Here is a 27,627-nt window from a genome sequence, read left to right on the forward strand (position 1 = left end):
TTTGGGTTTGGAGCTTGACAGTTTATCTCTTCATCATCATGTATTCTCCATGATAAAGAAATCTTATGTTCTTAGGAAGATCTATAAGAAAATTTTTTAACTGGGCTACGTTTAGAATTTGGTTCAAGCTCTGTTATCTTGATTGGATTATTGCAACCTTGTGTTGATCTGTTGTTCTAAAACTATTAATCATTTGCAATTAATACAGAACACAACAGTCAGGTTGACTTATGGTTTGTCTAAATATGATTTAGTAAATTTGTTTTGTTATCTGAAACTACATTGGCTACCAATTATAGCCTATGTATATTTTAAACTGAATATTACAGTTTTAAAGTTTTGTCTGGCATGGTTCCTTCCTATATGGTAAATCTAGCTATATTCCTACAGAGTGATGGGTCAAAACAAAATACTCAAAATCAATTTTTACTACATTTTCCTAATAAGCACTTTTCTGCTTTGTTACATTATCAGATGGCCAAACAGTGGAGCTCTTTACCACTATCACTGAGAACCTGTTGACACTACGTAACATTTAGGTAAACGTTGAAAGCTTTTCTATTTCATTATACTGGCTTTGTACCTCCAGATACTAATTAATAGGATGGTTTAGTTATGTTTTTGAGTTAATTCCTGGGTGTTTGATCTGGCTTCTTTTAGTGTAATCTGACATTGAACAGCAGAGGTAAAGGCAGAATAGAAGTTCTGGTGTAACATAATAGAACATGCCGAAGCCCTTGGCTCGCTCTGTGGGGCTGCCATGAGCGAGGTTTTGGTACAGCAGAAAATATCATCCGGGACAGCAGGCATATGGTCAGAAGTCCCACTTCAATCCCGCCAGTCTTCCTTTCGGGGGAGACAGGTAGTCCACCTTGCAGGCTACGAGAGGTTCTAGCTCTGCTTGGTATGCACAATGATGCCAGGCTGGCCCTCTGTTCCCTTCAGTTGTGGGGGCACCTTCAGGTGTCTCTGGCAGAGTGGGCTGCGGTCACCACAGACCAGTGGGTGCTGGATATTCTGCAAGATGGGTACTTTAGAATTCTCCTATCTGGTCACTCCTCTGAGTCCCCATGTTGAGGGGGAGCCAAGGCAGCTTAGGTATTAGGAACAGTCGCCTCGTTGGAGCTTCGGGAGATTGTGTCCGTTCCTTCCGGAGAATGGGGACGGGACAGGACATGTACTCAGTCTACTTCGTGGTACCAAAGAAAGAGAGTACGGTGTGACCAGTTTTGTTTCTAAAGAGTCTGAACCGCTGCCTCTGTGCATCCCACTTTCGATTGGAAATGCTGTGGTCTGTCATCACTTAAGTTCAGGTGGGAGTTTCTCACTACTCTCAAACTTGGGGAGGCTTATTTGCTCATGGTCTGGGCAAAAGAGAATCTTCTTTGCCTCTTGGCTGCATACATTGTGAGGTCTTTGAATGTGGAGGCCAACTTCCTCAGCAGGCACTATCTCAATCTGGGGATGTGGGAGTTGTCCCATTAAAGCATTTCAGCTTGTGTTGGCGCTCTGGGGGATTCTGTGCGAGATCTTATGGTGACAAGGGCGTCTGCCAAAGTTCTGTGGTTTTTCAGTCATCAGAGGCAGCTAGGGTCTCTGGGCCTAGATGTACTCCTTCAGCAGTGACTGGACGCCAGGCTGCTTTATGTCTTCCCGCCATGACTGTGACAAGGCACCGTGGCCAGGTGATCTTGGTCACCCCAGATTGGTTACACAGGCCTTGGTACACAGACATGGTGAGGCTGCTGGACAGGAACCTGCTGTGCTTTCCGCAGGTCGAGGGTACTCTCACTCTGTCATTTCAGTTTTGCTTCAGGCATGCAAACGATCGACCTCTGCTGCTTACGCCTGAATATGGCACATGTTTGACAGTTAGTGTACAGAGAGTGGTGGACCCTTTCTCCTCTTTGCTTTCCACATCTTGGCATTTCTGCAGGCATATGTTCAGAAAGGATTGGCTTTGGACTTGAAGGTGCAAGTGGCTATCTTGGCTTGTTTCAGGGGCCATCTACAGGGCACGTCGTTGGTTTCTTATCTGGATGTGGTCCACTTCTTAAGGGGAGGGGTAGGCCACCCTTCGGCCGCCCTTCAGTGCTCTGTGCTCAGAATGGAATCTCAACCTAGTTCTGCGGGCTCTTCGGAAGGCCACCTTGAAAGATATCACCCTGGTGGTGGTAGTCTCAATGCGTCGGATTTTGGAACTCCAAGTGCTGTCATGTCAGGAGCCCTTACTCCGCTTCTGGAGGCTGGGGTCTCAGTTCGGATAGTTACTTTTTGCTAAAAGTGGTATTGGCATTTCATGTTAATCAGCCGGTAGAGCTCCCAGTGTTCCACAGGGAAGAAGGGGAGACTCACTTCACTTCGCTTCCCTGAAGCTTCTGGACGTCCACAGGGTTCTGCTTCATTATCTCAAGGCCACAAATGACTGCCAGATATTGGATCACTTTTTTGCCCTTTTTGGTTTGCAGAAATTGGACCTGATGGCGTCTCATCCCACCATTGCAAGGTGGTTGAAGGAGACAATCGCCTCTGTGTTTCCATATCATCATGCTGATCAATCCATAGACTGGTGGGTTGTGTCCATCTACCAGCAGGTGGAGATAGAGAGCAATCCTTTTGCCTCCCTATATGTGGTCATGTGCTGCCGGAAACTCCTCAGTATGTTCTCTATCTCAGCAGGTGGTGGTCACACACAGCAGCAGCAGCTCTGGCTAGGCCTCCAAGCCTAATTTTTAGGTTTTGTTGAGTGCCTGGGGTTGAGGGCTCTTCTTGAGCAAGTGCAAACCTGGTGGCGCCAGGTCCCTCCTTTTCTCCCCCCTCCCGCTGGCTCCGTTAAAAAAAAAAATAAATAAATTTTGGACGTCCTTAAGGGCGTTTATTTCGACGTTTATTTAAACGTTTATTGCAGCTACTCACTGGTACACCAGGTCGTTACAGCTTGGAGTGAGAAGCAGGTAATTTTTACCTTTTTATAGCGGGCAGGGGGTTCCCCGATTGATCTCCACGTGGCCTATGGCGTCGGAGGGCGAGGGCGCGAAGAATCGCTCCCCGGACCGCGTGTGCGCTTCTAGCGGGGATGCGGGGGTCTTAAAGTCTGATTCGCCCTTGTTGGGTGTCAGTTTGGAGGCCGGTCAGTGTCCCGGGTCTTCCTCCGGCGCGGCGGTTTTTCCCGCCATAAACGCCCATCCCCCGCTGCTCGCCTCCGCCATCTTGGCCGGCCACTCTGCTCGGACGGCTTCTTCTTGGGCCGCCCTTGAGCTGGGAGACGTTCATGCCATGGCCGCCCTTGATTTGGGCGACGGCAAAAAAGCGGCTAAAAGTTAAGCGCCGTTCTTCCCGCGCGGCTCCTTCGCGGAGTGTCGCGCCGGACGCCATCTTGGATGCGCAGCATGTTGCTCCCCCGCTCTTGCGAGCACCGGTTGAGGGTGCGTCTAGGGCTGTGGCCCAGGCTGCTGAAATACAGTCTGGGGGGTTTCTCCCCCGAGTTTATTTTGCTGCTGCATCAGGCCTTCCTTATGCAAAACGCTGCCCCTTCTCCCTTGTCCGATAACGGGGTTGAGGCCCCCGGAAGTAAACGCCCTCGGGTGGATTCCCAGGCCTTAGAGGACGCTGTTTCCTCTGATGTAGATGAGGGCAGCGTATCTGAGTTCTCCCAACGGTCCTTTGGGGATTCCTTGGAGGAGACGGATTCCCGCTCGGATGGAGCAGATGACCCCTCTGCAGCGTGGATCTTTCGCTCAGAGGATTTGCCCAACCTGTTACTGCAGGCCATGAGCATTTTGAAGATTTCCTCGCCAGAGGACGTCTCTCCCTCAGCCCCTGTTGGCTCTGCCATTATGCTGGGGACGAAGCGCCCGCCTAGAACCTTCCACGTGCATGATGCCATGCACACCTTAATTTCGGCTCAATGGGATGTCCCGGAAGCGAGCCTCAAAGTGGCTAGGGCTATGTCCCGCCTCTATCCTTTGCCTGAAAGTGAACGTGAGGCCTATCTGTGGCCTACCGTGGATTCTTTAATCACTGCGGTGACTAAGAAAACGGCGTTGCCGGTGGAAGGTGGCACGGCCCTAAAGGACGCCCAAGACAGAAGATTGGAGGCGGCCTTAAGGTCGTCCTTTGAGGCGGCTGCTTTAAGTTTGCAGGCCTCAGTTTGCGGCTCCTATGTGGCCAGGGCGTGCCTGTCTATGGTGCAGCGGGCTTCCCCCTCGGATCCTTCCTTGAGGGCTGACTGGCCGGCCCTGGAATCGGGCTTGGCTTATTTGGCAGACTTACTGTATGATGTCTTGAGAGCCTCGGCTAAAGGTATGGCTCAGACAGTCTCTGTGCGGCGCTGGCTTTTGGCTGAAACATTGGTCTGCGGACCACGCCTCTAAGTCCCGCCTGGCTAAGTTGCCTTTTAAAGGCAAGCTGCTCTTTGGGGTCGAGCTGGACAAAATCGTGACCGATCTCGGCACGTCTAAGGGCAAGAGGTTACCAGAGGTCAGGGCTCGGGCCAGTGCTCGCCCCGGTATCTCCAGAGGACAGTTTCAAGAAGCCCGTCGGTACCGCCCGGGCAAGTCGGGCTCCTCTGCCCCCTCTTCCTTCAAAAGGAACTTCTCCCCCAAGCAGCATTCCTTTCGCAGAGACCGCCGTCCCGGAGGTACGCCCTCCGGTCCTCCCCCAGGGTCTCGTACCCAATGACGGGGTCCTGGTCCATGGCCCAGTGCAGATTGGAGGACGCCTGTCCTCGTTTCTGGGCGAGTGGACCAAAGTAACTTCAGACGCTTGGGTGCTGGAAGTCATCAGAGACGGCTACATGTTAGAGTTCTGCCGACCCTTAAGAGACGGGTTTGTACTCTCTCCCTGCAAGTCTCCGGTCAAAGCTGTGGCAGTGCAGCAGACCTTGGACAACCTGATCCGCCTGGGTGCGGTCGTTCCGGTGCCAGAAAATCAGCTTGGCAAGGGACGTTACTCCATTTACTTTGTGGTACCAAAGAAAGGAGGTTCTGTCCGGCCTATCCTCGACCTCAAAGGGGTCAATCGGGCCTTGAAAGTGCGGCACTTTCGCATGGAGACTCTCCGCTCTGTTATAGCGGCAGTGAAGGCAGGAGAGTTCTTGGCTTCCTTGGACATCAAGGAAGCATACCTGCATATTCCCATCTGGCCTCCTCATCAACGCTTTCTGCGTTTTGCAGTCCTGGGCCGACACTTCCAGTTCAGAGCCCTCCCTTTCGGGTTGGCTACTGCTCCGCGGACCTTCTCCAAAGTAATGGTGGTCATCACGGCCTTCCTGCGAAAGGAAGGAGTACAAGTCCATCCTTATCTGGACGACTGGTTGATCCGAGCCCCCTCTTATGCAGAGTGCGGCAAAGCTGTGGACCGGGTGGTTGCTCTTTTGAGCTCCCTGGGGTGGATCATCAACTGGGAGAAGAGCCAGCTGCGCCCGACTCAGTCCCTGGAGTATCTGGGAGTTCGATTCGACACCCAAGTGGGCAGAGTGTTCCTGCCAGACAATCGGATTGTCAAGCTTCAGGCTCAGGTGGACCAGTTCCTAGTAGCCTCTCCTCTTCGGGCTTGGGACTATGTGCAGCTGTTGGGCTCTATGACGGCCACGATGGAAGTAGTGCCCTGGGCCAGGGCTCATATGAGACCACTACAACACTCTCTGCTGCAGCGCTGGACTCCGATGTTGGAGGATTATGCTGTGCGCCTTCCCTTGGACCCAGCAGTGCGCAAGGCGCTGAGCTGGTGGATGCAGACAGACAGGTTGTCTGCGGGAATGCCTCTGGTGACCCCGGAGTGGATTGTCGTCACGACGGACGCCTATTTGTCGGGCTGGGGAGCCCACTGCTTGGGAAGGACAGCGCAGGGGCTCTGGTCTCCTGCAGAGGCAAAGTGGTCTATCAACCTCCTGGAACTCAGAGCCATTCGGTTGGCGCTTTTGGAGTTCATCCCGGTACTGGCGTTGAAGCCATGTACGGGTCCTGTCGGACAATGCCACGGCTGTGGCCTATGTCAACCTGCCAGGGAGGTACCAAGAGCGCCCCTCTAGCCAAGGAGGCCATGAATCTATGCCAGTGGGCGGAAGCGAACCTGGAACAGCTGTCAGCGGCCCACATTGCCGGAGTCATGAATGTCAAGGCGGACTTTCTCAGTCGCCATACCTTGGAGCCCGGAGAGTGGCAGCTATCTGCTCAGGCGTTCTTGGACATCACGAAGCGCTGGGGCCTGCCGAGCCTAGATTTGATGGCGTCATCGGCCAATTGCCAAGTGCCGCGCTTTTTCAGCAGAGGACGGGACCCTCGATCCCTGGGAGTAGATGCTCTTCTCCAACAGTGGCCGACACAAGAGCTTCTCTATGTGTTCCCGCCCTGGCCCATGTTGGGCAGGGTGCTAGACCGGGTGGCAAAGCATCCGGGCCGGATAATCCTGGTGGGTCCGGACTGGCCCAGACGTCCCTGGTATGTGGACTTGATCAGGCTCTCAGTCGACGATCCTCTGCGGCTGCCAGTGGAGCAGGGCCTGTTACATCAGGGTCCCGTGGTGATGGAGGATCCCTCCCCCTTTGGTCTTACGGCCTGGCTATTGAGCGGCAGCGTCTGAGAAAGAAGGGCTTCTCAGACAAGGTCATCGCCACTATGCTGAGAGCGAGGAAGCGCTCTACTTCTACTGCTTACGCCAGGGTTTGGCGTATCTTTGCAGCGTGGTGTGAAGCAGGCTCACTTTCTCCCTTCACTGCTCCAATTTCTTCAGTGTTGGCGTTCCTGCAAGAAGGTCTGGAGAAAGGCCTGTCGCTCAGTTCCCTTAAAGTCCAGGTAGCGGCTCTGGCTTGCTTCAGGGGCCGCCTGAAGGGTGCTTCCCTGGCTTCGCAGCCAGATGTGGTGCGCTTTCTCAAGGGAGTTAATCACCTGCGCCCTCCTCTGCACTCAGTGGTGCCTGCGTGGAATCTCAACCTGGTGCTAAGAGCCTTGCAGAAGCCGCCTTTTGAACCCTTGTCGAGGACATCTCTGAAAGACCTGACGTTGAAAGCAGTCTTTTTGGTGGCTATCACTTCAGCCAGAAGAGTTTCCGAGCTCCAGGCGCTCTCATGTCGAGAGCCTTTTCTGCAGTTCACTGAGGCAGGAGTGACTATTCGCACAGTGCCTTCCTTCCTGCCCAAGATTGTTTCTCGCTTCCATGTGAATCAGCAGCTCTGTCTCCCTTCCTTTCGTAGGGAGGACTACCCAGAGGAATACTCTGCTCTCAAATATCTGGATGTGAGACGTGTCATCATCAGATACTTGGAAGTGACCAATGATTTCCGGAAATCGGATCATCTGTTTGTCCTGTTTGCAGGTCCTCATAAGGGTCTGCAGGCTGCTAAGCCTACAGTGGCAAGATGGGTCAAGGAAGCCATTGCAGCGGCTTATGTGGCCGCGGGGAAGGTGCCGCCTATCCAGTTGAAGGCTCACTCCACTAGAGCTCAGGCGGCCTCGATGGCAGAGGCCGGGTCCGTCTCCTTGGAAGAGATTTGCAAGGCGGCAACTTGGGCTTCGGCCCATACCTTCTCCAGGCATTACCGCTTGACTGTGGCTGCTCGGGCGGAGGCCCGGTTTGGAGCTTCAGTGTTGCGGTCAGGGATTTCAATGTCCCGCCCTGGGTGAGTACTGCTTCGGTACATCCCACCAGTCTATGGATTGATCAGCATGATGATATGGAAGGTAAAATTATGTATCATACCTGATAATTTTCTTTCCATTAATCATAGCTGATCAATCCATAGCCCCTCCCAGATATCTGTACTGTTTATATTCTGGTTGCATTTCAGGTTCAAGTTTAGTCTTCAGTTCCTGTTCAGGAGGACTTCGTGTTCAAGTTTTTCAATGAATTCTTCAAGAGTTGAGACGAGTTTGTGTTACAGTGAGCTGCTGCATTCCTCTCCCCTCCGTTTTACGGGGCTGGATTGAGACTTAAATTCTGCCGGCGCTCCCTCCCGCTTCGTGCGGCAGTAGGGCAGCTTTGTACCCCTCCCGCTTCGGTGGTGTTAGGGTCAGTCAGCTCCTCCCGCGGTTGCAGGATAAGCCAGATCCCCCCGCATCGGCGGGTGTGGTGTCTCTCCTCCGCTCCGCGGGTATGAGCTGGACGGATTCCCCTCCCCCACTTGTGTGGGGATGAGCTGGGTTAATTCCCCTCCCCCGTTTCGGCGGTGGTGAGCTGGACAGAGTGTCCCTTTGTGGGTGTAATTCTCTAAGTGCTGAGTCCTGCGGATGGAGCTTGGATATCGACATACTGAGGAGTTTCCGGCAGCACATGACCACATATAGGGAGGCAAAAGGATTGCTCTCTATCTCCACCTGCTGGTAGATGGACACAACCCACCAGTTGATGGATTGATCAGCTATGATTAATGGAAAGAAAATTATCAGGTATGATACATAATTTTACCATTTGCTGGTTGGTAAGCAGAACCCTTTGGTACTGAAGGCTCATTCTATGAGGCAGACAGTGACATCTTGGGCGGAGTCCAGGTCTTTGGCCCTGGCAGATCTCTGCAAGGCAGTGACATGGTCTATGCTGCATACATTTGCGAAGCATTATTGAATACATAATGCGGCCTGTATGGAGGCTGTGTTTGGGGCATCAGTGCTGGGGTCCCACCTTGTTTAGGAATTGCTTTTGGACATACCTCACATCATGGAATAGTGCGAAATAATGTAATAGAAGGAGAAATTAGGGCTTACCTGATAATTTTCTTTACATTAGTTCTTCACACTATTCAGGAGCCCACCCGAGATTCTGTGAATAGGGTCAGGTGATGTTGAATAGTGCAATGCCTGCGATTCTCTTGTCTTTTCAGGGGTTCTGGAGAGTCATGCTTTGTTTGATTTGTTATTGCTTGTGTTTATTAAAGTTGTTGTTTAGGTTCTTGTCCTTGTTTCTTCTGCTTGACTGTGTAAATACTGGAGAACTGGGCTGGCTGACTGGGACTATACGGGGAGTACTGTGTTCTCTATCTCCATCTGCTGGTTGACGGACATGACTATTCCATTCCCACACTTCCTGGAATAGTGTGAAAAAATAATAGAAAATTATCAGTTAAGTCCTAATTTCTCCTTGTCTTCCTCTGCCCATTGAATTCTGCTTGTGTGTACATCCCATTAGGACTCTAAAGAAGGTGAAATTTAGTCATACTTGCTAATTTCCTACATTTTAACATGGTACATCTTGTCTCAGAGTAGTTAACCTGCTGTTTTCATTTTAACAGATTTTATCAACGAAGAGTGAATCGCATTTAAAACATCTCTTACAGCTTGCTCCACAATATTGTCCCGAGTCTATGGTAAGATTGGAAATAAAGTGCTTACTTTTGTCAAACAGGAAAGAAGAAAATAATATTAAGCCAGTTAGACCAACAAATCAATAGGCTAATGGTGCATCTGCCCAACTCTCCTGCCAGTCAGGAATGCAGGGAGATTATAGTATGGTTAAAACTGAAAACCACTGTAAACAAATATATTTTAAGATGATTTAAACTTAGTAATGATGATTTCTTTCAGTCTGTTGTTGGAAGAGTTCCAAAGATGATGTGCACGAAAAAAAAACTTGAGCACCTCGTTGAGTTGAAGTGAACATAGGACACTGAGGGAATAGTAAGAAAGTTCTCTGTTGAAAAGAATGGGTAGGAATATAAGGGATAAAAAGTGTAGAAAAATGAGATACTGCAATAAAACACTTAGGGGTGAAATAGAGCGTTATGAACTTGATAAAATAAACATAACCAATAATTTTGTATGAGGTCAGAGCAAAGATGTTGACTCGTTAGGCAAACCTTCAGGCTTTAACATCCCTGCTTCCTGCAGGTTCTTTGGCTGTCAGGATCTATTTTGCTTTCATTTCAGCTGTTCTTTGCTGCTGCTGCTGCTCCCCCCCCCCCCCCCCCCCCCCCAGGTTGCCTAGTCCTGCCTAATGATTAGACTGGCCCTGAAAAGACATATCACATGATCAAACCAATGAGCATTAGATAAAATCTTTCTCCAAGGACAAGCAGGACAAAAGATTCTCACTGATGGGTGATGTCATTGATGGAGAACTCCAGTGCAGAGAACTTCTCAGCACCTTCTAGAAGCTTTTAGAAGGCTGCACTGTGTACACACCTGTGCCTTCCTGCCTACCGCGTGGGACTAGACAACCTGTTTTTATCTTCGAAGCAGTGAAGACATGCTTGCTCTCTCTCTCTCTGCCAGCCCATGCATGATCTTCCTGAGGTATTTTGCTGCTTTTTCTTTTTTTGCAAATGCTGGTCAGGACCAGTTTCTCCCCTTCTCCTTTTCCTTTTCTGGGTCTTAGTTTTCCAGCTCCTTTGTTTTTCTATGACTCATCTGCTCCCTTAGGCCTTAGTGCTCTGGTTGTGGGATTTTTTTTTCATCATTGAGACATTTGATTTCACTTCAGCGGTCTTCCCTGACGTGTTCCAGAAAACTCCCAGTGGCTTTGAAAAGTGCTGTTGGTGTGCCAGGACCATGTCATTTACTTACATTCACAACAGGTGCCTGTCATCATGTCTGTGACCCGACCATGATGTTCCTTCTTGTAACTTCTGTCTCCAGATATCAAGAAGAACCATCAGAAATTGTGAGGAGCAGTGCAAAAATAATTTTGGTGCTGAGAAGTCCGGTCCATCAACTTCAGCATCAGAAGCATTGGTTGCTATGGTCCCCGGAGCTGCATCGAGTTCTCCACCTGCCTTGACATGGAGCATCTGTAGTGCCTATTGGGGTTCAACATCCTTGGACCCTGCACTGAGGATCTATAAGGATTTGATGTCAGTATTATCAGTGCCAAAAGATTCTGACGCTGGGCGGAGTCCAAGAAGCATCAGTATTGGTCCCTTTTGTATCATGGTGCCAGGAGCACCGGGGCATTGGCATTACTAGTACCCGAGAAGTATCCATGTTGTGAGGGTAGCTTCCCTCCTTAGATACAGTGCTGACATGCCAGCCTTTAACAGGCCAGGACCAGCTTTCTGATTTTGGTCTCAGTTACCTTCTGTGGACCTGACCACTCTGACACTGCCCCTGCCTTTACTGGTGCCTGTCTCTGAGGAGCAGTTCTGAGCCATGCTTTGGGAAAAGCTGTGGTGGTTTTTCACCAGACATAATGCCAAGGCATCGAGGGCATCCAGTGTTGAGCATGTCAGTCCCACCCTTCTTATACACCCATATTTTCCTTGTTGGTTGTGTGTCTCTGTGAGTCCAGTTATCTGAGGTGGGTGCAGGCTTGGACAGACAGAGGGCTACTACTCTGATATGGATAGCTCTTAGGATTCTGAGATAGAGCCCCAAGCTCTTTTGTTAAATGGGATGGTCTGAGCCATTTCCATAAATTGGAGGTTGAAGATGAGCTCAGGTCAGAAATAATGACATTGCCTCTGCTAAGGACTCTGTGACAGTGCCTGTTCAAAACATCCTTAAGATTTTACACATGATGCACTGGGAGACCCCCCCCCCCGTCTTGCCTAATCACAAGAAGCCCGACTATATATATAGTCGGGCTTCTTGTGATAAAGCCGTAGAGAGTGAGTCCTTGCCAGGACTTGATACATATCCAGAAGACTCCTGGTTTCAAGAAGTTCCAGCTTCCACACAACTCTGATGGTTGAATCCGCTCTCAAAAGAGTTCAAAGCTCCAAGACTTGCTCCTGGGTGCCTATGGAGTTTGGAATAATTTAGGAAGAAAGTGTTTTAGAATGCTATTCTGCTCTCCCACATACATTCTTACTAGAGAATGACATGGGGATAAAATTTGTCCCTGTCCCCCGCCCCGTCCCCTGGGCTCTGTCTTCATCCCCACCCCATCCCTGCAGGCCCCGTCTCCATCCCCGTCGCTGTCCTGTCCCCATGGGCTCTGTTCTCATCTGCAGAAGCCTTGAACACTTATGATTTTATATTTAAATCTTTTTATTAAAGTATAAAAAGGAACAACATGCTGTGCACCTGTTGTGTATAAATTACAAATAGAAAACAGTAATAACAATGAGCAACTATAATAAACCCACCACCACCATCCTCTACCCTTCCAACCCCAGCAATAGCTGACTTCTGCTACCCCAAGGAATCCTAATCCACCCTGTTAAAATGTCCAGGGGTCCAAAATACAACCTGTTCTGTATGCCCTAGAGGGGAGAAATATGCCCTATGAAGCATTTTTAATCTGTGGATGAAGAAGAAGTCATCAGCAATCTCAGGATTCAGTCTATCTCTCCTGTCTTCCACAGTCCCTCCTGCAATATAAGATTTCTTCTTAGAAGGTGTGCTGGTAGCAGGATATACAGGATCCCCAATGCAAATTTTGCTAGCTGTGGCCAGCTTGTTTGCTTGTTTTTCCAAAAAAATAAAAATATTGTCGTCTGCATCAATCAAACATAGATAACAGTCCAGTTCATTAACAGGCTTCAAAGAAGAAAGTGACATGGGGACAAAGTTTGTCCCCACCCTCATGGGCTTTGTCCCCACCCCATCCCTGTAGGTTCTGTCCCGTTCCTGTTACTGCGGGTCCCCGTCACCGTGTCATTCTTAATAGCTCTTAGTGAGTGGTGCGGTGCAACTTGCAGACACTCTACCACCTGAACAGGCTTCAGAGCTCCACCAGTTAGTAACCAAGCAGTGTACATGTTGAAAGCCCATGACATGGGTAGCCTGTGATGCTTTCGATGTGGCATCCAGGGCCTCTGCTGTGGGTGTATGGATGCACAGACTTGCCTGGCTGCGCACCTCAGACCTTAGAGCTAGTAGTTTAGGAGAAGCTGGCAGACGTCCCCTTCTGGGGTGATAGTCTTTTCAGTGACAAGTTGTAGAAGGTTGCTGACCTCCTCAAGAACTGCCACCATCAAGTCACTATCCTGGCTCTCTGCTCTCGCGCATTGCAACCTCCTCTTCCAGGAGGTACTGAGGCATAGGTCCCAGGAGGTCCTTTTACTCTCAAAAGTGTAGGGGCCCAACTTCTACCCACCCTTCCCAGGCAGCCCAGAGCTCTCCCAACCGAGGCAGCAGAGAAAGATATCCCAGCCAACTCTCCAGTTAAAGCCAGGGATGGGCTTTTGACTGGCTCCAAGAAGGCATAGCTGCAGTGAAAGTAACCGTACTAGATGACCTACCATTAGAAGGGAGGCAGAAATTTTTCTAGGAAAGGTGGCCCCTTGTAACCTCAGAACAGGGTGTTTTCAAAATAGGCCTATTGGGTACGAATAGTCCTTAATTTCCAAAGACTTCCTCCAAATTGCCCACTGAGAGCGCCAAGAATTACTTCTACAGGAGCTCTTCTCTTTTACAGGCCAATGCAGTCAAGCCCGTTACACTGTGGGGAAAAAGGGAAGGGATTTTTCTCCAAGTACTTCTGGTCCCCTAGAAGACGGGAAGATTCCATCCCATCCTAGACCTAAGGGCCTTGAACGAATATTGGCCTGGCACTGGAATTCCCCATGATTCAGGAAGATGATTGATCAGGCTCTCTTAACTTAAAGGATGCCTGTACCCATGTTCAGATACATTCCAGCAACAGAAAGTATCTTAAGATTCAAAGTCAGGAAATGCCACTACTGTTATGGTGTTTGTTTTATTTATTTATTTGCACAATTTGTATACCACCTGTATGAATATCAAAGCGGTTTACAATAATTCAATAAAAATTCCAACACTTAACAGACAAATAATACAAAGGAAAGGAAATTGAATTGCACAACCATTCTTTCCATAGATGCTTTTTAACCAGAACACACAAGGGATAATACACAAGGTGTTCTGCCTTTTGGCCTCATGTCTGCTCCAAAGGGTTTTTATAAAATGTCTCTCAGTAGTCGCAGTGTTGCTACGTAGACTGGGAGTTCACAAGTTTTGCTACATGGAGGATTGGCTGGTTAAAGAGCACATCAAAGGAAGGAGCTCAAGAATCCCATGTCCAGAACTAACTGGGTTCTGGAGCCACTAGATTTCATTGTCAACTTTCCAAAGTCCCATTTACTCTCCTGCAAAAGAGTGGAATTCATAGGTGCCCTGATAGAGATGGCCCTTCCTCCCAGACCAGCATGTGAACACCCTAGTATGCATTGTGCTTCTGGTCTGTCGGAGCCAGCAGGTCACGGCTCAGCAAATGTTGAAATTGTTGGGCCATATGGCGTCCACCATCCTTGTGATACCATGGCATATCTCTATTTGAGACCGGCCTAATGGATTCTAGTTTCCCGATGGTCACAAGCCTTTGGGAATTTGTGTGACACTGGAGGAGTCTCTTTTGTGGTGGATAGTTTTGGCCCAATTTGACACAGGGACTTCCATTCCAAATTCCTTTGCCGCACAAGACATTGTTGACAGATGCATCTGATCTGTGGTGGAGAGCTCCTGAAGATGGGTGCCACATTTGGTTGGTGGTCCACCCAGGAGACTCAGTTGCACATCAATCTTCTGGAACTGCTGGCATTATGAAATGCTCTAAAGGCTTTTCAGGGATTGGCTCACGCACAAAACTGTCCTCATACATACAGACAGACACAAGCAGGGAGGCACAGAATCATAATTATTGTGTGAAGAAGCACTCTGGTTGTGGCTTGGGCTTCAGACCTCAGCATTGAGCTCAGAGCCATATGCCTGGCAGGAAGAAAAGCAGTCTGAGTAGGATAATGCAACCACATACATGGTCATTTAACATGGTTGAAATCCTGAAGACCTTCTGAGAGCGGGGCACCACCTCGGTGGATCTCTTTGCCACTCCCTTGAACAAGTCCCTCTGTAATTCTCCAGACTGAGGTCACATGGCAGACTAACCTTGGATGCCTTCCTCCTCCACTGGTGGTCAGATCTTTTGTATGCACATTCTCCTGTACCTCTATTAGCAAAAACTTTGCTGAAACTCAAGCAGGACAGAGGAGCCATGATACTCTTAGCCAAGGCAGATCTGGTTCCCTGTACTTCTGGAGTTAGCCTCCAGGGGTCCGTGGAAAGTGGACTTTTTTCCGACATCACCGAAAACGAGAGGGCACGTCTGCATTCCAGTCTGCAGTTCCTAGCCCTCATGGCTTGGATGTTGATATGTTGAAGAGACTCTATTTCTAACTGCATGCTTATCATCAGAAAAAAGTAATTGTAGTGTCCAATTGATTTTGATTGATGGAATAGCAAGTCCAGTGCTATGAGATGAGGGATCTTGGAATGCAATTAGATACATCTTTGACTATGAAATTGCAACTAAAAAAAAAATGATTAAAACACTGTTCTTCAAACTGAGGATACTCATTTGGTTAACAAGTTTGGTAAATGCTGTAAATTTTTGAACTTTTGTCCAAAGTTTGGTGATGCCTTACTTTGACTATTGTAATGCTTTGTATTTGGGCTTATTGCAATATCTTCTGTGTGCTCTTCAGATAGTACAAAATGCTAGGGCAAGAGTGATAACGGATATTCTGCACACTGCTCATTTCTCCAGCTTTAAAAGGATTATATTGGTTACCCATCATTTTGCATATTAGTTTTGAACTAACTTTGCCGAGATGGGGGAATTTCTCAAGGAACAGTTAGCGGGATGGGAACAGCTGAAGGATGTAAGAACAGCAATGGACAAGACTGAAAGGAGCTATATTAAAGGCAACTAACCTTTATGTTAGAAAATTACATAAAAGTAAGAGGAAAAGAAGGCCTCTCTGGTACTCGAATGTAGTAGCTGAAAAGATAAGGGTAAGGAGGCTAGCCTTTGCACATTCTGACTCAGAAAGATGAAGACAGGAGAGAATACCTAAATAAGCGAAGAGAAGCTGGAAAAGCTATCAGGAAAGCGAAGCGGCAAATGGAGGAAAAGATAGCTTATACGGTAAAATTGGGGGAATAAGACCTTTTTCAGATATGTAAGTGACAAGAGGAAGTGCCATAATAGCATTATGAGGCTCAAAGCTGAGGCAGAGAAATATGTGGAAGATAAGGATAAAGCTGAACTGCTTAACAATTATTTTAGCTCTGTGTTCACGAATGAAAGACCGGGGGTAGGGCTGCAGAAAACAAGTCTAAAGGGAATGAATGTATGGTAGACTAAGACCCGTTTACAGAGGACTGTGTTTGTGAGGAGCTTGCCAAACTAAAAGTAGACAGAGCGATAGGGCCTGATGGGATACACCCGAGGGTGCTTAAGGAACTTGGAGAAGTTCTGTCGGCTCCGCTGACAGACCTCTTCAGTGCTTCCTTAGAAATTGGAGTGGTCCCGGTGGACTGGAGAAGAGCGGATGTGGTTCCTTTGCACAAGAGTGGAAGTGAGGAGGAGGTTGGGAATTACAGACCTGTCAGTCTGACCTCGGTGGTGAGTAAGCTAATAGAAACACTTCTAAAGAGGAGGATTGTGAGATTTCTTGAACTAAATGGAATGCGGGACCTGAGGCAGCTTGGCTTCACTAGTGGCAGGTCATGTCAGATGAATCTGACTGTCTTCTTCGACTGGGTGACCAAACAGTTGGATGTGGGAGGGGCGCTTGATGTGGTATACTTAGATTTCAGCAAAGTCTTTGACACGGTTTTGCACACGCGACTGATAAATAAATTGAGTGCCCTCGGTATGGGACCTAGAGTAACTGATTGAGTTAAAAATTGGTTGAATGGTAGGAGACAGAGGGTGGTGGTAAATGGAGCTTGCTCTGAAGAAAAAGATGTCGTTAGTGGAGTACCGCAGGGATCGGTCCTAGGGCCGGCTCTTTTTAACGTCTTTGTGAGCGATATTGCGGAAGGGCTGTCTGGTAAGGTTTGTCTCTTTGCAGATGATACTGAACTCTGCAACAGGGTGGACACCCTGGAGGGTGTGAATGACATGAGGAATGGGCCGATATTTGGCAACTAAGGTTTAATCCCAAAAAATGCAGGGTCATGCACTTGGGTCGCAAAAATCCGAGGGAACAGTACAGTATAGGGGGTGAAGTGCTTCAGTGTACGAAGGAAGAGCGGGACTTGGGGGTGATTGTGTCTGATGACCTTAAAGCTTCCAAACAGGTAGAAAAAGCGACGATCAAAGCCAGAAGGATGCTTGGGTGCATAAAGAGAGGCATGACCAGCAGAAAAAAGGAGGTGATAGTGCCGTTGTATAAGTCTCTCTCTAGTGAGGCCCCATTTGGAGTACTGCGTGCAGTTCTGGAGACCGCACTTATGGAAAGATATAAACAGGATCGAGTCGGTCCAGAGGGCTGCTACAAAATTATTAAGCAGTCTTGAATGCAAAAATTATAGGGACAGGCTTATGCACCTCAACATGTATATGCTGGAAGAGAGAGAGGAGACATGATAGAAACGTTTAAGTATCTCAAGGGCATATATGTACAGGAAGAGAGCCTTTTTCAAATGAAGGAGAGCTCTGGAATGAGGGGGCATATGACAAAGTTAAGAGGGAAGAAGCTTAGGAGTAACCCAAGGAAGTACTATTTCACAGAAAGGATGGTGGAGGTGTGGAATGGCCTCCCGGTGGAGGTGGTGGAGTCTAGGACTGTTCCAGAATTTAAAAAGGCATGGGATAAGCATGTGGGATTGCTTAGGAACAGGAAGAATTAGGGATTACAGAGGATGGGCAGACTGGATGGGTCATATGGCCTTTATCTGCTGTTATGTTTCTATATATAAGGCATTGAATAATGATGCTCCTCAAAACATCATTTCTGCATTGAAAATATGTAGACCTTCCCACCAATTGAGATCCTTTAATAAAGGATTACTTGATATTCCATCATTTTGAAAGAATGTTTTCAGAAACTGGGTCCATTTTATGATATTCACTCCCTGAAGAGTTAAAAACAATTCCTAACTTATCTTTTCACAAGAGTCATAAGTTGTATTTGTTTTTGCAAGCATTTGATAAATAGTTACTACTACTTAACATTTCTAAAGCGCTACCAGTGTTACGCAGTTCTGTACAATTTAACACAGAGGACAGTCCCTGCTCAAAGGAGCTTACAATCTAAAGGACAAAAAGTGCAGTCAATCAAATTGGGGCAGTCTAGATTTCCTGAATAGAAGTATAATGGTTAGGTGCCGAAGGCGACATTGAAGAGGTGGGCTTGAGCAAGGATTTGAAGATGGGCAGGGAGGGGGCTTGGCGTATGGGCTCTTTTAAATAGTTGATGCATTGATTTTTAATGCTGTTTTTAAAAAAAATTTAACCCTTTAGTGTCCAGTGTTCCCATCAACCTGTTCCCATATGGTTTATTACGGGAACATTGGACACTAATTAATGCCTTGTTATTTTAGTACTATGTATGTGTCATTGTAAACCACATAGACCTTTGGATATAGTGGTATATACATAAACTCATGAAAGTGTCTCCCATGTTCTGCTTGCTTCCAGAAAAGATTCCTCTAAGAGGTCATACAATTTTAAATGGAAGAGGTTTGCTGTATGGTGTGGGGGAAAGGCCTTAGATCCCTTTTCCTATCCTACACAAAAACTGCTTGAGTACCTTCTGCACTTGTCGAAGTCTGGCCTCAAGACCAACGGATAGGGTTCTCCTTGCTGTATGGTGCTTTTATCGGTTCGTGGAAGGGTAAGCCCATCTCTGTACAGCATCTAGTTGTCTGCTTCATGAGAGGTTTGCTGCTATTCAGTCCATTAAAATCAAACCTCCCACAGTGTCATGGGATCTCAACATTGTTCTCACCCAGCTTTTGAATCTCCATTTGAGCCACTTGATACCTGTAACCTGAAGTTTTTGACCGGGAAGATTCTATTCTTGGTTGCAGTCCATCTTATACTGATCCATCTTATACTAGATCTCATCACAACAAAGTAGTCATTTGCATGCATTCCAAGTTCCTTACTAAGAAGGTGTCAGAGTTCCATCTTAATTAATCAATTGTGCTGCCAGTATTCTTCCCAAAACCTCATGTCCATCCAGGCGAAAGCACTTTCACACTTTGTACTGCTTCCCACTATTCCAGAACATGTGAGATAGTTGTATCCATCAAAGAGCAGGTAGAGATAGAGAACTGAAAGCTGAGCTGAGACATTTCTCTTGGCATCAAGTCTAGCTCCTCAGTATTTTCTGTCTCCACAGGTGGATAGACACACTTCTCAGCCTCTGGTTCTGAGTTCTTTGCTCTTTGTCCAGTTGGTCAATTGGTTCCCAGTTGAGCTTTGTGGGTGGCTTGAGTCTGCAGAGTGATATCTGGAGGTCTTCAGATCCCTGTCTCTTTGTGCCCCTTGAATTTACTTCTTCTCTCCCTTCACCTCTCCCATGTTTCCTGTGGAACTCTGCTTTTACAGCACAACCACCCTTAAAAAAAAAAAAAAGTAGGAAAGCGGTTTGCTGGAAGAGCATGGGACAGAGTATGTCGTGAGCCTTTCTCATCTGTGGTAAAACTTGTGGAGACTGAGAGCTTGAGGGAAACAGCCGGCAGTAGTAAGTCTGACTAAAGTTTGACTCGGAACCACTTGATGCAGGGGAGGGATCCTGGCTCACCGCTTGAGACATGTGCTGTTTGACAGGGTGAATGGCAACTCCCACGGAGGCACATAAACAGTTCCAGCTCTGGGACCTGCCAATTGGTATCAGGGCATTGCAGTGTGTGCAAGCCAGGAATCCTGTGTGACACAGAGGAAACAGTTGGCGGGAGCACATCTTTGGATTTTGCGCAGCATCCAAATAAGATAAATATTCTGGGGACTTCGGGCTCGCCGATGGTGCCAGTGTGCAGTTTGATATAGGAGAGCATGGGAACGGGCTGTATTTTGTTGAGACTCTGGCAGTGAGGAATAGCTTCTGTCTTATCATGTGTGGAGCACAGCTGCCATTTTACAGCCTCAGGGCCTGACAGAGCATTCAGCTGCCTAAGGATCTTCGGTTTATATTGCCCTGACACCAGGCCTATTTACTGAGGCAGGGACAGTCAGAGTTGCTGCAAGGTGCTTCAGTTTCTCGTCCCTCTGACTTTTAAGAGATCTCATTTAGACCTCTAAGAGTAGGCAGATGAGGCTGTTTCTGCTTCTCCCTCCATCGGTCTGTTCAGAGGAGCTGTTATAGGAGGAAGAGCTCCCTCCTGAGAAAGGGGATGATCCGAAAGTACTATCATAAAAAGGAGCTCAGTGCTCTTATTCTCCGAGGACAAAGAGGCTGTCGTATTCTCACATGTGGGTGATGTCACCCGACACTGACTAGCGAGTTCAAGAATTTTCTAGTAGCATTCCCTGTGATGATAAATATTCAGCCTCCCTCCGATTGGAAGGCCATCTGGGACAGTTACTTGGAGCGTGGCTATGCACTCCTGGAGCCAGTCAAAAGCTTGTCCCTGGCTTTGACTAGGGCGCCCGACTGGGACTTCCTGCCTGACACGCGAGCTTGTCCTTTGTTTTTCCACAGAGCTTGGACATGTCACTGTTCTCATGGTGCATATTTTTGTTGTCTTTCGCCGTGCCTTCTGTGCAGTTCTTTTTACCTTCTTATTTTTATGGTATTTTTCTTTATAATTCCTTCTACCTTGTATTTCTTTTTATTTTAGCAGTTTTTCTGGCACTTTAAGATTCTTTTAGTTTTTGCGACTTTTAGCTAGAGCCTGACCTCAGTTTGAGCTCTGCCCCTTTTTCTGTTCAAAATTGAGGAGTTTAATTTGGTAGCACTTCTTTTTTTGATATCTCAGAAAACCCCCAGTGGCTTCAAGAGGTGCACCCAATGCAATTGGGTGATTTTGGTGATGGACTCATGGTTTTGGTGTATGGGGTGCCTTGGGCTTAACCATGAACCTAATTATTGTTCTCTGTGTTTAAAAATGCAACTGAGCACACAGAGAGGGCATGGTAGGCCCAACAGGAGAAAATTTTGGTTCCTCAAAGAATGGCGCATTGACATCAGCACTAGAAGCATCAACCTCGATTCTTTCAAAGGCTTCCAAGAAAAACTCATAAAATTACAGAGTACTCTTCCAAGGAACAATTCCAGCATTAATGATTTTATTAGTTGCCTGGATCCGGGGTCCGGTGAGCATCCAGCTGACCATTCGTTTTCACGCTTCTCACCGCAGATTTTCCAGGAAATATTGCAAGCTGGATGTTTGCCCTAACTACTTGCTCCAATGTGCCCCTACCTGCTTTCTAACTGACTTGACGCTACATTTCAACTTCATGCTTGGTAATGGCAAGTTCCCAGTAAGCTATGGAAACAACTTACTTACCCCAGTACCCAAAGATGCCAAGAAAAACAGCAATGACCTGTTCAATTATTGGCCGATTGCATCTATTCCACTTTTTGTGAAACTAATGGAGAGCATGGTGAATAAACAACTCAATGAGTATTTGGAGAAGTTCAATATTTTGCATCACTCACAGTCAGGATTCAGTCCACTCCATAGTACTGAGTCCGTGCTCGTCACTCTCCTGACCAACTTTAAGAGGGAAATAGCTGTTGGAAAGAGTATTTTGCTTTTACAGTTCGACATGTCTAGTGCCTTTGATATGGTGAACCATAACATCCTACTGAGGCTCATTGATTATTTTGGAGCCAGTGGAAATGTATTAGCCTGTTTGAAAGGCTTTCTAACATCAAGAACCTACCAAATTAATTCCAGCTCTAGTTTATCACCTCTTTGGAAAGCAGACTGTGGTGTGCCGCAGGGTTCCCCACTTTCGCCAACTCTCTTCAACATGATGTTGATTCCTTTGGCCACAGCCCTTTCCAAACTTGGTCTCAACCCGTTTATTTATGCAGATGACATCACTATCTTTATCCCTTTTAAAAAAGACCTAAGCGAAATTACCAACGACTAGGATTACACACCATGCTTGATTGGGCCAACTCATTTAAGTTCAAACTCAGTACTGAGAAAACTCATTGTCTTCTTCTCTCCTCTCCCTATAACAAATTCATGCCCCCAACATTAATCACTCCTGAGCTAGTCTTGCCAGTCTCGGAGTCCCTAAAAATATTAGGTGTCATTGTTGATAGAAACTTAACCCTGGAGCAACAAGCGAACTCTACAACCAGGCAAATGTTCTTTTCTCTTCGGGAGCTAAAACGTATATGACCTTATTTCCCTGGAGAGGTATTCCGCAAATTAGTTCAATCACTAGTCATAAGCCGCCTTTATTACTGCAATGGTATTTATGGGGGGGGGGGGGGGGTGCACAGATGTGCTCCTAAAAAACTACAAACTGCCCAGAACTCAGCGGCTAGGCTCATCTTTGCAAAATTGAGATTCGATAGTTCAAGGCCACTGCGTGAGAAGCTGCACTGGCTTCCTGTGAAGGACCGAATCGCTTTTAAAATTTGCACTCTGGTGCACAAAATCATCTACGGTGAAGCCCCTGCTTATATGGACACCCTAATTAACCTGCCGCCTAGGAACTCTCACAAATCAGCTCGTTCGTACTTAAATTTCCATTACCCAGTTTTTTGTGGCCTCAAGTATAAGACCACCTATGCATCCATCTTCTCCTATCTTAGCACTCAATTGTGGAATGGGCTGCCTCAGTTGGTCAAACTTACTCCTGATCACCCGACCTTCAAGAAGCGCCTCAAAACCTTCCTTTTTGGTAGAGCATATGCTCCAAACCCACCTGGCATCTCTTCCTTCTGACTTACAACTGTCGTAGCGACATACTGATCACTGCTACTCTTTCCCCTTTTCCCTCCTTGCTATTTCCCTTTTCTCTTACGACATTGATTGCTTGTTTGCTGAATTGTTGTATGTTTTTATAGACTGCTGTAAGCCACATTGAGCCTGCCCATGGGTGGGAATATTGTGGGGTATAAATGCTATAAATAAATAAATCAGTCCCCTTTGATGCATGGTGCCAGGAGCACTGGGCATCAGCATCCCTGTTACCTGAGAAGCGCTGGCACAGAGGGGAGCTCACCCCTTTTTTGGAAGAGGTACCGATGAGTGAACCCCTGCTACCAGTTTGACAGACACCTTCTCAGGCTACCTCCTGTCCCAGCGCTCTCGCCTTTGCCGAAGCCTACCTTTGATGAGTGGTTCTGAGCTATGCTAAGGAAGTAGCTGATGCACATGCTGCGTCAGCAGTCTTCTCAGGCATTGAGGGCGGGCACTTGTGCCAGTTGTGGATCAGCCCCAGCTTCTCCCTGAGTCTCCTTCCATGTCTGTGCAGACATCTTCGGCACCAGCACCTCGACTGGTGTTGACATTGACGCATACGGTGCCACTCTCGGTGTCGGGGGAGGAAGCTTCTCCAGAGTCGAAGAGTAGAGCTGTACCTTGGCACTGTTTGGGGCATGGACATGGTTCCACTGAGCTGAGGCAGACACAGACTTAGCCTGCTTTGATTATGGTGGCAAGTCTAAATGGAACTGCTCATGGGACTGAGAGGAAGACCCACATTACTTCTCAGTGGAAAAGTCATATGGCATTCCTTTGATCCCTTCCTTCCTAAAGAGAGATGAAAGTCTCCACCTAAGGGTCTCCCATTGGTTTTCTGATGGAGATGGCCTCTGCCAGTAGAGATCGAGGAAGAACCCAGGGCAGAGATGTTAACTGTGATGGTCTATGAGTCTCCTCCTGTCCTCAAGATGCACTGACAAAGAGCTGGGAATCTCCCCTCTCAATAAGGCGGCACCAAAGATCGTATTCAGAAGGCTCCCAGATTTGAGAAAGCTCGATTGCCACACCATTCTCTGGTTGTTGAATCTACCCTTAAATGAGCTAGGAGCTCCAGGACTCATGCCTCGGTGCCACCAGGTAGGGAAGCTTGGACACTAGACTTGCTGGGGAGGAAAACCTTTCAGGCCTCCATGCTCATTGCCCACATCCAGTCATACCAGTTCTACATAAGCCGGTGCTTGCAGTCCCTGGTCCATAGTACTCTGTCTAGCAGATTGTTTCCCCACAGGAGCAGGGTGCTGAGCTTCGCTAGTTGGCCAGTAAACTACTGGATTGTCAAATACCTGCACCGAGGGGCTTATGACTCTCTTGATATGGCGTCCAGACTCTCAGTCACGGGTCTGGGGATGTGCAGACTCTCATGGCTGTGTATTATACCTGGAACTGGGTGGTTCAGGAGAGGTTACCAGACAGTCTGTCCCAGGGTGACAACTTGTTTGATGATAAAAGTGGAAGAGGTTGCTGACTTCATAAAGAAACACACAGAAACCATCCAAACTCTGTACTTCATCCTCCACCTCCTGGAAGTTTTCCAGTGGGCCTAGGTGACGACCCTACTACTCTCAAAGGCATATGTTCCCGCAGCCATTCTGCCCTCTTCCTCTGCCTTGTGAACCCTGTTGTCAGAAGTCCCAGTCGGGCCCCCCAGTGAAAGCCAGGGACGAGCTTTTCACTGGCTCCAGGAGTGCATAGCCATGCTCCAAGTAACTGCCCCGGATGACCTTCCAATCGGGGGGAGGCTGAATTTTTATCATCACAGGTAGCTCCTTGTAACCTCTGACTGGTGGGTTTTGCAGATAGTCCATCTCTGTTACTCCCTCCGTTGGGAGAAGAAACCACCAAATTGCCCACCAAAAGCATCATCACTCAGCTCTCAGCACAAGCAGGTACTTGTAGAGGAAATCTCTGCTCTTTTCCAGACCAATGCGATCAAGCTCATGCCACCAGGGGAAGAAGGGAAGGGATTCTACTCCAGGTACTTTCTTGTGCCCAAAACAGGGAGATTTTATCCTATCCTAGACCTAAGGGCCCTGAACAAATTCCTGGTCAAAGAAAAGTTCAGAATGATTTCCCTGGGCACCCTTCTCCACATGATTTAGACAAGTGGCTGACTATGTTCTCTGGACCAAAAAGACCGCCTACACCTACATTACCAGTCACAGGAAGTATCTCAGATTTTGCCTATGAAAACACCACTACCAGTACAGCATCATGCCATTTGTCTGTGGGTTTGTCTTCCAAGGTATTCACAAGTTGTCTAGCGATAGTAGCGGCATTTCTTCACAGGCTGAGAGTTTGTGTTTCCCTATTTGGATAATTGGCTAGTCAAGAGCACATTACAGGAGGGGGGCATCGGAATCGGTGAACCTAAATATTTGGGTTGTGGAGTACCGGATGATTGGAGGGTGGCCAATGTAACACCGATTTTTAAAAATGGCTCCAGAGGTGATCCAGGATATTATAGACCAGTGAGCCTGATGTCAGTGCCGGGCAAAATGGTAGAGACTGTTATAAAAAGTAGAATTACAGAATATGTGTATAATAATGGATTAATGAGACATGGAGGGGCATAATCGAACGGGGCACCCACGTTTTCCTGAGGGCGTCCTCGCAGGATGTCCCTACGAAGGGGCGGGGAAACCCGTATTATTGAAACAAGATGGGCGGCCATCTTTCGTTTCGCTAATATGGTCAGGGATGCCCAAATCTCCACATTTAGGTCGACCTTAGAGATGGCCGTTCCTAGAAATGGTCGTCCCCGATTTTCGGCGATAATGGAACTTGAGGACGCCCATCTCAGAAACGACCAAATCCAAGCCCTTTGGTCATGGGAGGAGCCAGCATTCGTAGAGCACTGGTCCCCCCTGACATGCCAGGACACCAACCGGGCACCCTAGGGGGCACTGCAGTGGACTTCAGAAAAAGCTCCCAGGTGCATAGCTCCCTTACCTTGTGTGCTGAGCCCCCCAAAACCCACTACAAACCCACTGTACACCACTACCATAGCCCTTAGGGATGAAGGGGGGCATCTAGATGTGGGTACAGTGGGTTTTGGAGGGCTCACATTTACTACCACAAGTTTAACTGGTGGGGGGGGGGGGGGGGGATGGGCCTGAGTCCGCCTGCCTGAAGAGCACTGCAGTACCCACTAAAACTGCTCCAGGGACCTGCATACTGTTGTCATGGAGCTGGGTATGATATTTGAGGCTGGCATAGAGGCTGGAAAAATATTTTAATATTTTTTTTTAGGGTGGGAGGGGGTTAGTGACCACTGGGGGAGTAGGGGGAGGTCATCCCCGATTCCCTCCGGTGGTCATCTGGTCATTTAGGGCACATTTTTGTGGCTTGGTTGTAAAAAAAAAAAATGAAAGGACTAAGTAAAGTCGTTCAAGTGTTCGTCAGGGACACCCTTTTTTCCATTATCGGCCGAGGACGCCCATGTCTTAAGCACGCCCCAGTCCCGCCTTTGCTATGCGTCCGACACGATCCCAGGAACTTTGGTCTTCCCCGCGACGGAAAGCAGTTGAGGGCGCCCAAAATCGGCTTTCGATTATGCCGATTTGGGTGACCCTGAGAGAAGGACGCCCATCTCCCGATTTGTGTTGAAAGATGGGTGCCCTTCTCTTTCGAAAATGAGCCCAAAAGCCAACATTAATTTAGTCAAGAGAAATCTTGCCTCATCAATCTACTACTTTTCTTTGAAGAGGTGAATAAGCATTTGGATAAAGGTGAGCCGGTCGATATTGTGTATCTGGATTTTCTAAAGTCATTTGACAAAGAACCTCATGAAAGACTTCAGAAGAAATTAAAAAGTCATGGGCTAGGAGGCAATGTCCTATTGTGGATTAAAAGCTGGTTAAAAGATAGAAAACAAAGAATAGAGTTAAATGGTTAGTACTCTCAATGGAGAAGGGTAGATAGCGGGGTTCCCCAGGGGTCTGTTCTGGGACCACTGCTTTTTAACATATTTATAAATGATCTAGAGATGGGAATAACTAGTGAGGTAATTAAATTTGCTTATGCGTAAAGTTGTTAAATTGCAAGAGGACCTCACAAGACTGGGAGACTGGGCAGCCAAATGGCAGATGACATTTAATGAGAGCAAGTGCAAAGTGATGCATGTGGGAAAGAGGAACCCAAACCATAGTTACATAATGCAAGGTTCCACGTTAGGAGTCACCTCCCAGGAAAAGGATTTAGGTGTCATCGTTGATACGTTGAAACCCTCTGCTCAATGTGCAACGGTGGCTAAGAAAGCAAATAGAATATTTGGAATTATTAGGAAAGGAATGGAAAGCAAAACTGAGAATATTATAATGTCTTTATATCGCTCCACGGTGCGACCGCACTTCGAATGCTGTGTGCAGTTCTGGTCACCGCATCTCAAAAAAGACATAGTGGAATTAGAAATGTTACAGAGGAGGGCGACAAAAATGATAAAGGGGATGGGACAACTTCTCTGTTGAAAGGCTAAAGTGGCTAGGGCTCTTTAGCTTGGAGAAGATACAGCTGAGGGGAGATTTGATAAAGGTATATAAAATACTGAGTGGAGTGGAACAGGTAGATGTGAATCGCTTGTTTGCACTTTCCAAAAATATTAAGGCTAGGGGGCACACAAAGAAGCTACTAAGTAGTAAATTTAAAATGAATCAGAGAAAATGTTTCTGAACTCAACAAGTAATTCAACTCTGGAATTCGTTGCCAAAGAATGTGTTAAAAGCAGTTAGCTTAGCAGGGTTTAAAAAAGGTTTTGGATAATTTCCTAAAGAAAAGTCCATAGTCCATTATTAAGCTGTAGTTATGAATGTCCACTGCATATTGTAGGATAAGCAGCAAAAAAAATCTGTTTTGCTGTTCTGGGATCTTGCCAGGTACTTGTGACCTGGATTGGCCACTGTTGGAAACAGGATACTGGGCTTGATGGACCTTCGGTCTGTCCCAGTATGGCAATGCTTATGTCCTTATACTATTTTCTTATTGACTAGTGGTTTCTATACCATTTTTCAGTCAGAACACACCTGATGGACCGCGCTTGCATCTGTAACACGTATAC

At 47.5% G+C, this 27,627-nt stretch overlaps 1 protein-coding gene across 1 annotated transcript in view; it reads left to right on the plus strand.

The window, feature by feature from the left end:
* LOC115474417 (reversion-inducing cysteine-rich protein with Kazal motifs-like) overlaps positions 1–27,627 on the plus strand; it is a 109,932-nt gene that overhangs the window by 33,471 nt on the left and 48,834 nt on the right. The window contains exon 3 of the mRNA XM_030209907.1: positions 9,224–9,298. Coding sequence (XP_030065767.1) covers positions 9,224–9,298 — 75 coding nt within the window. The remainder of the gene's footprint in view (positions 1–9,223; positions 9,299–27,627) is intronic.

Source organism: Microcaecilia unicolor, chromosome 1 (genome assembly GCF_901765095.1).
Source record: "Microcaecilia unicolor chromosome 1, aMicUni1.1, whole genome shotgun sequence".
Lineage (NCBI taxonomy): Eukaryota > Metazoa > Chordata > Amphibia > Gymnophiona > Siphonopidae > Microcaecilia > Microcaecilia unicolor.